The sequence below is a fragment of the Prionailurus bengalensis genome, chromosome B1 (assembly GCF_016509475.1).
Source record: "Prionailurus bengalensis isolate Pbe53 chromosome B1, Fcat_Pben_1.1_paternal_pri, whole genome shotgun sequence".
NCBI classification, from domain to species: Eukaryota; Metazoa; Chordata; class Mammalia; order Carnivora; family Felidae; genus Prionailurus; species Prionailurus bengalensis.
This window is the reverse complement of record NC_057344.1, coordinates 114,919,674-114,931,050: the sequence shown is the minus strand read 5'-3', so window position 1 is coordinate 114,931,050 and position 11,377 is coordinate 114,919,674. Positions and strand designations below refer to the sequence as shown.

The window sequence follows — 11,377 nt, the reverse complement described above, 5'->3', positions numbered from 1 at the left end:
GGCTCCCCTTTCTCCGGAAGACTGACCTCTGCCCAAGGGAATTGGCTATCCCAGAGATGTCTGGAAACAGCCCCCTCCTTGGCTTGTAGCTAATGACTGCATGATCCTGTAAAGGCCAGGGCCCCGTGTCTGAAGCAGGGTTAACTGGTGCCATAAATGCTCCAAAGACACCAGTGGGCTCCTGGTAAGGATAGCTCTGCTTCCTCTTTCCCTGATTTCTCCTCTCCCCTTGCTTCCTTAATCCCTTCCTCCTGAATGCTCCTCCAGTAAATCATTTGCAAAAGAATTCCTGTCTCAGGCTCTGCTTCCGGGGAACCCCACCTAAGATATCCTTCAGTTAATTGAGAATGTATTAATGCATTCTAGGTGCTATAGAGTAGTATAAAAATGTGGTATATTTGATGTTCAACATTTACCTTTTCTAATGTCCTTTGAGACTTCTTCTTTTTGCTATGATCTAAAAGTGTGCCGTTTAATTTCCTAGTGTTTTGGTGATTTTCCTGTAATCATTCTGTTATGGATTTTTAGATTAATTCCATTATGATAAGAGGATCTACTTTGTATCATCTATCAGTCATGGTCTAATAATAAAACCACCAGGATATATATGTATATCTATTTTATATATAGATATGACATATGTGATATATATATAATATAATATATATATTTTATATATATATATATCCCACTAAGTCTGCTTTTCATATACATGCACATATGTTTATGCTTATATTACATTTATAAGGATTTGTTACAGGGATTTGACCTTATGCAATTGTGGTGCAATCTCTGCAAGGCAGGACAAGCATTTATTTGGAAAGAGAAGGCAGATGTAATGTGTGAAGAACAAGATCCGGAATCCAAAGAATAAGCCCATGAGGACAGGCTGAAACCCATGTTGGTTTTGGTTGCCTCTGACTTTAACGGTATGAGTGTCATGCATTAGCTGGGTCCTTCATCATGAACTCAACACGTAGCTCAGGCCCAGGAGTTGGAGGAGCTAAGGGGGACCCAGGGGAAGTGGGGCAGTTGCAGCCCAGTTGCTGCCTCACACCAAGGAGGTGAGTCAGCATAGCAGTGACAATGGGTGTCAGCTACAAAGTGACTGATGCTTCGCTGCCTCCCTCAGTCTCAAAGCTGAGTCTGTTTTGCGCCCTACCCAAAATCCAAAACAAAACCACCCCAGTCCCTCCGTCCTCAACTTGGAACCTATGCACATCTCCTTAAACTGTATTTAATTTTCAAATAAAGACAGTAGCAGCTTCATGTTTCCACTGACCATGACACAGCTATGCCATATACAACCTCAAACACACATCCCTTTCCCCAAAAAAGGATACAAAATCCACCCCTGACACACACTTTTAAAAATCTTTGGATGAAGTTTATCTTTGAATTCCAGAAATACTCTTCCTTATCCCTTTTGTGTACTAGCAGCATTATTTTCCCTTAATGATCAGTATCAGTCATCCCAATGAATTAAAGTAACCACTCTCTTTGCCTGTTGATTCAGTGGCATGACAAACCCAAGTGGCCGGCTGGCAGTCTCAAGTTTTAAGAGGAATCATTGTTGTGTCCACTAGTGGAAGGGTTATTCCCTTTGGAACCAAGACCTCCCAACCAGCGAAGCCTAAACTTGTGGGGCTAGGAAGCAAAAACTCTTCTAGTGGATCATTGCAGTTCATAGGGAGAGGATTCACTGTCATGTCCACCCTGTGATTCCCAATCCCATGAATTCTAGGGAAAGAACACCATATATTGTCCACTAATTTAGACCATTTACTGCATTCTGAAGGACATTTCTCCAGCCTCGCAAGATGCTGCCACCATCACTGGGTCATAAAAAGGCTGTTCCACCATTCTTGTAAGCTAATTGTTTCAGGATGATGGAAAACATGGGAAAACCAGTGAACTCTATGATCATGGACCCTTCTCCACATTTCATTTTCTGCGAAATGAGCTCCTGTGTCAGAAGTAATTCAGTGTGTAGTACCATGACAATGGACTTTCTCTGGAAATCCATGAATGATAGTTTTGGTGGAAGCATTGAGGCAGGAAAGGAAAATATGTATCCAGAGTCAACTATCTCCTCCAGTGAAAATAAAGCACTCTCACTCCCATGGTTGAAGAGGTAAACTTTAATCAACCTGCCACTCAGCATTTGGCCAATTCTCTGGGAATGGTGCCATACTGGAAGTATAGCATTGGCTGCTGCTGTTGGCAGACTGGGCAGTCGGGTGTGGCTGTAGCCAGACTGACCTTGGTGAGCAGAAGTCCATGTTGCTGAGTCTATGCATAGCTCCTATCCCTGCTGCTATGGCCATTTTTTCATTATCCCATTGGGCAATGGCAGGAGTGACTGGGTGATTGAATCAGAACATCACGAGGAAATTGGTGTTTCTGTAAAATCAATCTGTTTGATTGAAACCCTTTAGAAAAGAGGGATTAAGTAAAGAAGCAGTTCTGGAAGAAAAAAAGGAAAAGAAACAAACTTAAAATCTAGATAGACACCATAGGTTAGTAATCTCAGGAATATCATACAGCAATATTATTAATGAAAAACAAAACCAAATTATTGAATATTTGAAAGGAATGGGTGATTATTTTTTATCTCCCCATCTTCTCTCTTTTTCTTTTTAAAATTCGTATACCAAGGAGATCAGAAACTACATGTGAGGCATGAGGGGGCATGGTTACAATCAGCAAATCCTCAGGGTGTTCTGAAGGAACAAATGTTAGGGGATCACAGCTCCCTGCAAATCATTCTTGCTTTCTAAATCTGCGTTTTCTGCTCCCATAGTCTCATTTCCCCTTCAAATCCTGTGTTACTGTTGCAATTTTCTTTCTTTCTTTCTTTTTTTTAAAGTTTATTTATTTATTTATTTAGAGAGAGAGACAGTGAGAGTGGGGGGAGGGCAGAGAGAGGGAGAGAGAGAATCCCAAACTGGTTCCACACTGTCAGTGCAGAGCCTGATTCAGAGCTTGAACTCATGAAACTGTGAGATCATGACCTGAGCTGAAACCAAGAGTTGGACGCTCAATGGACTGAGCCACCCAGGCACCCCTTTGCTACACTTTTCTTCTCTCTAGGAATGAAAAAATGCATCCTGGATTTATACTTTCCTTGGGGCAGCTGCGTTTCAGTTCACAGATGATATTGTTATTGGTATAAAAAATAGCAAGGATGCATAAATCGGCATTTGGTGGCCAATGTTTTGTTATGTTCAGGTCAATATTACCTAGTAAAATTATTGTATCTTTGTTACCGTGTCGCTTGAGTGAGTTTTCCTAATTAATATTTTTTGTGTCTGTTACTGACTGATAAACTGTGTTTTTCTTTTGCTTTTATTACTTCAAAGCCAATTTATCAAACTAACTGGTTTTACAACATTTCATTAGTAGATTCAACCATCTATGTCAATTGATTACTCTTGTATGCCTCTGACCCCAAGATTTTTAAATGATGTGGAAGAGAGATGGCGGCGTAGGAGGACGCTGGGCTCACTGCGTCCTGCTGATCACTTAGATTCCGCCCACACTTGCCTAAATAACCCAGAAAACCACCAGAAGACTAGCAGAACAGATTCTCTGGAGCCAAGCGTAGATGAGAGGCCCACGGAAGAGGCTAGGAAGGGCGGAGACGCGGTGCGCGCTACACGGACTGGCGGGAGGGTGCGCGCTACACGGACTGGCGGGAGGGAGCTGGGGCGGAGGGGCGGCCCGCCGGCAAAGCAGAGCCCCCGAGTCTGGCTTGCAAAAGCAGAGGGGCCGGACGGAGTGTGTTCTGACAGCAAGCGGGACTTAACATCTGGAAGGTTATAAGCTAACAGCTCTGCTTGGAGAACGGGAGGGCTGGAGGACAACGGGAGGGAGAGTTGTTGAGCCCCGGACGACAGCTTGGCGGGGAACAAAGGCGCTTGCCAGTGCCATCTCCTTCGCCCATCCCCCAGCCAAAATTCCCAAGGGAGCCAGTCAGGGAACTTGCTTGCACCGTGCAAACACCCAAGGCTGTGCTTCTGCGGATCCATCCCTCTGGCGGCAGGTCTGACTCACTCCCAGTGCCTCAGGGCCCCTCCTGAAGCGGACCTCTGAAGGAAAAGCGAGCTGAGCCTGCCCCTCCTGCCCCTGTGCACCTTGCCGATCCACCCCAGCTAATATGCCAGATCCCCAGCACCACAAGCCTGGCAGTGTGCAAGTAGCCCAGACAGGCCACGCCACCCCACAGTGAATCCTGCCCCTAGGAGAGGGGAAGAGAAGGCACACACCAGTCTGACTGTGGCCCCAGCAATGGGCTGCGGGCAGACATCAGGTCGGACTGTGGCCCCGCCCACCAACTCCAGTTATACACCACAGCGCAGGGGAAGTGCCCTGCAGGTCCGCACCACTCCAGGGACTATCCAAAATGACCAAACGGAAGAATTCCCCTCAAAAGAATCTCCAGGAAATAACAACAGCTAATGAACTGATCAAAAAGGATTTAAATAATATAACAGAAAGTGAATTTAGAATAATAGTCATAAAATTAATCGCTGGGCTTGAAAACAGTATAGAGGACAGCAGAGAATCTATTGCTACAGAGATCAAGGGACTAAGGAACAGCCAGGAGGAGCTAAAAAATGCTATAAATGAGCTGCAAAATAAAATGGAGACAACCACAGTTCAGATTGAAGAGGCAGAGGAGAGAATAGGTGAACTGGAAGATAAAATTATGGAAAAAGAGGAAGCTGAGAAAAAGAGAGATAAAAAAATCCAGTAGTATGAGGGGAAAATTAGAGAACTAAGTGATGCACTAAAGAGAAATAATCTACGCATAATTGGTATTCCAGAGGAGGAAGAGAGAGGGAAAGGGGCTGAAGGGGTACTTGAAGAAATCATAGCTGAGAACTTCCCTGAACTGGGGAAGGAAAAAGGCATTGAAATCCAAGAGGCACAGAGAACTCCCTTCAGACGTAACTTGAATCGATCTTCTGCACGACATATCATAGTGAAACTGGCAAAATACAAGGATAAAGAGAAAATTCTGAAAGCAGCTAGGGATAAATGTGCTCTAACATATAAAGGGAGACTGATAAGACTTGTGACGGATCTCTCTACTGAAACTTGGCAGGCCAGAAAGGAATGGCAGGAAATCTTCAATGTGATGAACAGAAAAAATATGCAGCTGAGAATCCTTTATCCAGCAAATCTGTCATTTAGAATAGAAGGAGAGATAAAGGTCTTCCCAAACAAACAAAAACGGAAGGAATTCATCACCACTAAACCAGCCCTACAAGAGATCCTAAGGGGGATCCTATGAGACAAAGTACCAGAGACCTCGCTACAAGCATGAAACCTACAGACATCACAATGACTCTAAACCCATATCTTTCTATAATAACACTGAATGTAAATGGACTAAATGCGCGAACCAAAAGACATAGGGTATCAGAATGGATAAAAAAACAAGACCCATCTATTTGCTGTCTACAAGAGACTCATTTTAGACCTGAGGACACCTTCATATTGAAAGTGAGGGGATGGAGAACTATTTATCATGCTACTGGAAGTCAAAAGAGAGCTGGAGTAGCCATACTTATATCAGACAAACTAGACTTTAAATTAAAGGCTGTAACAAGAGATGAAGAAGGGCATTATATAATAATCATAGGGTCTATCCATCAGGAAGAGCTAACAATTATAAATGTCTATGCGCTGAATACGGGAGCCCCCAAATATATAAAACAATTACTCACAAACATAAGCAACCTTATTGATAAGAATGTGGTAATTGCAGGGGACTTTAACACCCCACTTACAGAAATGGATAGATCATCTAGACACACGGTCAATAAAGAAACAAGGACCCTGAATGGTACATTGGATCAGATGGACTTGATAGATATATTTAGAACTCTGCATGCCAAAGCAACAGAATATACTTTCTTCTCAAGTGCACGTGGAACATTCTCCAAGATAGATCACATTCTGGGTCACAAAACAGCCCTTCATAAGTATAAAAGAATTGAGATCATACCATGCATACTTTTAGACCACAATGCTATGAAGCTTGAAATCAACCACAGGAAAAAGTCTGGAAAACCTCCAAAAGCATGGAGGTTAAAGAACACCCTACTAAACAATGAATGGGTCAACCAGGCAATTAAAGAAGAAATTAAAAAATATATGGAAACAAACGAAAATGGAAATACAACAATCCAAATGCTTTGGGATGCAGCGAAGGCAGTCCTGAGAGGAAAATACATTGCAATCCAGGCCTATCTCAACAAACAAGAAAAATCCCCAATACAAAATCTAACAGCACACCTAAAGGAAATAGAAGCAGAACAGCAAAGACAGCCTAAACCCAGCAGAAGGAGAGAAATAATAAAGATCAGATCAGAAATAAACAATATAGAATCTAAAAAAACTGTAGAGCAGATCAATGAAACCAAGAGTTGGTTTTTTGAAAAAATAAACAAAAGTGACAAACCTCTAGCCAGGCTTCTCAAAAAGAAAAGGGAGATGACCCAAATAGATAAAATCATGAATGAAAATGGAATTATTACAACCAATCCCTCAGAAATATAAGCAATAATCAGGGGATACTATGAAAAACTATATGCCAACAAACTGGACAACCTGGAAGAAATGGACAAATTCCTAAACATGCACACACTTCCAAAACTCAATCAGGAGGAAATAGAAAGCTTGAACAGACCCATAACCAGCGAAGAAATTGAATCAGTTATCAAAAATCTCCCAACAAATAAGAGTCCAGGACCAGATGGCTTCCCAGGGGAGTTCTACAAGACGTTTAAAGCAGAGATAATACCTATCCTTCTCAAGCTATTCCCGAAAATAGAAAGGGAAGGAAAACTTCCAGACTCATTCTATGAAGCCAGTATTACCTTGATTCCTAAACCAGTTAGGTTTAGATTCCTAAACCAGAGACCCAGTAAAAAAAGAGAACTACAGGCCAATATCCCTGATGAATATGGATGCAAAAATTCTCAATAAGATACTAGCAAATTGAATTCAACAGCATATAAAAAGAATTATTCACCACGATCAAGTGGGATTCATTCCTGGGATGCAGGGCTGGTTCAACATTTGCAAATCAATCAACGTGATACATCACATTAATAAAAAAAAAAAAAGATAAGAACCATATGATCCTGTCAATCAATGCAGAAAAAGCATTTGACAAAATTCAGCAACGTTTCTTAATAAAAACCCTCGAGAAAGTCGGGATAGAAGGAACATACTCAAAGATCATAAAAGCCATTTATGAAAAGCCCACAGCTAACATCATCCTCAATGGGGATAAACTGAGAACTTTTTTCCTGAGATCAGGAACACGACAGGGATGTCCAATCTCACCGCTGTTGTTTAACATAGTGTTGGAAGTTCTAGCATCAGCAATCAGACAACAAAAGGAAATCAAAGGCATCAAAATTGGCAACGATGAAGTCAAGCTTTCACTTTTTGCAGATGACATGATATTATACATGGAAAATCCGATAGACTCCACCAAAAGTCTGCTAGAACTGATACATGAATTTAGCAAAGCTGCAGGATACAAAATCAATGTACAGAAATCAGTTGCATTCTTATACACTAATAATGAAGCAACATAAAGACAAATCAAGAAACTGATCCCATTCACAATTGCACCAAGAAACATAAAATACCTAGGAATAAATCTAACCAAAGATGTACAAGATCTGTGTGCTGAAAACTATAGAAAGCTTATGAAGGAAATTGAAGAAGATATAAAAAAATGGAAAAACATTCCGTGCTCATGGGTTGGAAGAATAAATATTGTTAAAATGTCAATGATACCCAAAGCTATCTACACATTTAATGTAATCCCAATCAAAATTGCACCAGCATTCTTCTCGAAGCTAGAACAAGCAATCCTAAAATTCATATGGAACCACAAAAGGCCCCGAATAGCCAAAGTAATTTTGAAGAAGACGACCACAGCAGGAGGCATCACAATCCCAGACTTTAGCCTCTACTACAAAGCTGTAATCATCAAGACAGCATGGTATTGGCACAAAAACAGACACATAGACCAATGGAATAGAATAGAAACCCCAGAACTAGACCCACAAAAGTATGGCCAACTAATATCCAATGGAAAAAAGACCACTTTAACAAATGGTGCTGGGAGAACTGGATAGCAACATGCAGAAGGTTGAAACTAGACCACTTTCTCACACCATTCACAAAAATAAACTCAAAATGGATAAAGGACCTGAATGTGAGACAGGAAACCATAAAAACCCTAGAGGAGGAAACAGGAAAAGACTTCTCTGACCTCAGCTGTAGCAATTTCTTACTTGACACATCCCCAAAGGCAAGGGAATTAAAAGCAAAAATGAACTATTGGGACCTCATGAAGATAAAAAGCTTCTGCACAGCAAAGGAAACAATCAACAAAACTAAAAGGCAACCAACGGAATGGGAAAAGATATTTGCAAATGACATATTGGATAAAGGGCTAGTATCCAAAACCTATAAAGGGCTCACCAAATTTCACACCCAAAAAACAAATAACCCAGTGAAGAAATGGACAGAAAACATGAATAGACACTTCTATAAAGAAGACATCCGGATGGTCAACAGGCACAGGAAAAGATGCTCGTCGTTCCTCATCAGGGAAATACAAATCAAAACCACACTCAGGTATCACCTCAAGCCAGTCAGAGTGGCCAAAATGAACAAATCAGGAGACTATAGATGCTGGAGAGGATGTGGAGAAACGGGAACCCTCTTGCACTGCTGGTGGGAATGCAAACTGGTGCAGCCGCTCTGGAAAGCAGTGTGGAGGTTCCTCAAAAAATTAAAAATAGACCTACCCTATGACCCAGCAGTAGCACTGCTAGGAATTTACCCAAGGGATACAGGAGTACTGATGCATAGGGGCACTTGTACCCCAATGTTTATAGCAGCACTCTCAACAATAGCCAAATTATGGAAAGAGCCTAAATGTCCATCAACTGATGAATGGATAAAGAAATTGTGGTTTATATACACAATGGAGTACTACGTGGCAATGAGAAAGAATGAAATATGGCCCTTTGTAGCAACGTGGATGGAACTGGAGAGTGTTATGCTAAGTGAAATAAGCCATACAGAGAAAGACAGATACCATATGGTTTCACTCTTATATGGATCCTGAGAAACTTGACAGAAACCCATGGGGGAGGGGAAGGAAAAAAAAAGAGGTTAGAGTGGAAGACAGCCAAAGCATAAGAGACTCTTAAAAACTGAGAACAAACTGAGGGTTGATGGGGGGTGGGAGGGCGGGGAGGGTGGCTGATGGGTATTGAGGAGGGCACCTGTTGGGATGAGCATTGGGTGTTGAATGGAAACCAATTTGACAATAAATTTCATATATTAAAAAAATAATAAAAAATAAAATAAAATAAAATAAATGATGTGGAAGAGGGGCCCCTGGGTGGTTCATCGGTTGAGTGTCTGACTGTAGATTTTGGCTCAGGTCATGATCTCGCAGTTTGTGAGTTTGAGCCCCACATTGGGGTCTGAGCTGAACAGCATGGAACCTGCTTGGGATTCTCTGTCTCCCTCTCTCTGCCACTCCCCCACTTGTTCTCTCTCTCTCTCTCTCAAAATAAATAAAGACACGTTTAAAAATAGACAAACAAAATGATGTGAAGAGAAAAGTACTAGCCCAGGAGTGAGAGTTACATGGCTGCCAGTCTCAGCTTTGCCTCTAAGGATGGGGGGGTACTTCATTCAGTCATTTATGGCCTACAGTTTATCCATTGATCAAACAAAAGAGCTGCACCAAAGATCCACTCCGAAGGAAATACTAAAAGACTGTTCTATAAGAAAAAAGGAAAATAATTGAAGGGGGAAGAAAGAAATGAAGAACAACTAAAAATACGTATATAAAACATCATTCATATGTATATACACATATATATGCCTAAAATTATAGACTTATAACACAAAACAGTAACATTCAGAGAGATAAATGAAAAAAAATATTCTGAAGTCTCTGTATTGAACAGGAAGAAGATAAAAATTCCAGTCAATATTGCATTATTGGATTTTAATAAATAAATATTTGGTTTGCCAGAATTTAGTTTAGGACTTTTGCACACATAATATTTGAGATATCTCTCTCTCAAATTCTATGTATGAATGTAAATATAATATAAAATATATAATGCACGTATATAGAATTCTACATATAGTCTATATATAAAACAATGCATCATGATGACATTGAGTTAATTTCAGATTAGTTTCACATTTTAAAATAAATCTGAATGTATCACCCATGTAATATTTCTGCCAAAATGTTTAATGTGAATTTAGTCATGAGGAAAATTATACAAGTTCAAATTGAAAAACATTCTACAATACGTCCAACTGGCTTGGAATCTTCAAAAATGCCAATGTGATGAGAGAAAAAAAATAGGGAAATATTCTAGATTAAAAAAGACTAAACAGAAGTGACAACTAAATGCTTCGCAGGATTCTTGATAGGTTTCTGAATTTTTTAAAAAAAAGGCTTATCAAGGACAGTATTGACACAGTTTAGGAAATTTGGATAGGAGTTGAATATTAGATAATGTTATAAATTAATGTTAAATATCTCTAATATGATAATTGATTTATAGGAGAATTCCCTTGCTTAGGGGGGAAAACAAGGTGAAATATTTAAGGTAAGTTGACTTGATATCAGCAACTAAATCTCATATGGCTCAAATGGCTTAGCCAAAGCCAAAAAGTTTGTGTGTAATAGTATATAGCCAGAAAACCAAGTGGAACAAAATATTACAATTGGTGAATCCAGGTGAAGGATATATAGAATTTGCATTACTATATGAAGCTTACTTGAAGGTTGAAAATTTTTCAAAATAAAAACTTGGGGGAAATATAGAAAAAATGTAAAATACAATAAAATGATATAACAAAACATATAGTGGTTATTGATGTGAAGGAAGTCAACAATGAAATCCAAAGGATAATGTAAAGTGGCTTTAAGAGAACACATAATTAAAGGAATTCCATAAAAAGAAGACTGGAGCATTGATGGAAAATACACAGGCATCACAAAGGAATAAGTAAAACTGTACTCTCAGATGAAATATTATATATGTATAAGTCCAAAAGAATGGACACACGTTTGGAATTTGCAAGTAAGTTTAGCAAGTTTGCTGAAATAAAGTCAATATGCAAAAATCAACTTTATTTCTAAATGCCAGGAATACGTGGAAAATGAAATTTAAAAAACGATGTTATTTGCTATGGCACTAAAAATATATCAAATATCTCTGAGTAAACTAACAAAATGTAGACTCATCAAAGCATAGATTCCTTGCTTCAGAGCCATCAGGAGGTCTTGAATTTTCCC

The 11,377-nt window shown here is 39.9% G+C and overlaps 1 protein-coding gene across 1 annotated transcript in view; it reads right to left on the bottom strand.

Annotated features, from left to right (window-relative positions):
- Positions 1-2,121: 2,121 nt before the first annotated feature.
- ETNPPL (ethanolamine-phosphate phospho-lyase) overlaps positions 2,122-11,377 on the bottom strand; it is a 35,349-nt gene continuing 26,093 nt past the window's right edge. The window contains exon 13 of the mRNA XM_043570878.1: positions 2,122-2,466. Within this exon, the coding sequence (XP_043426813.1) occupies positions 2,449-2,466 (18 nt within the window). The 3' untranslated portion in view covers positions 2,122-2,448. The remainder of the gene's footprint in view (positions 2,467-11,377) is intronic.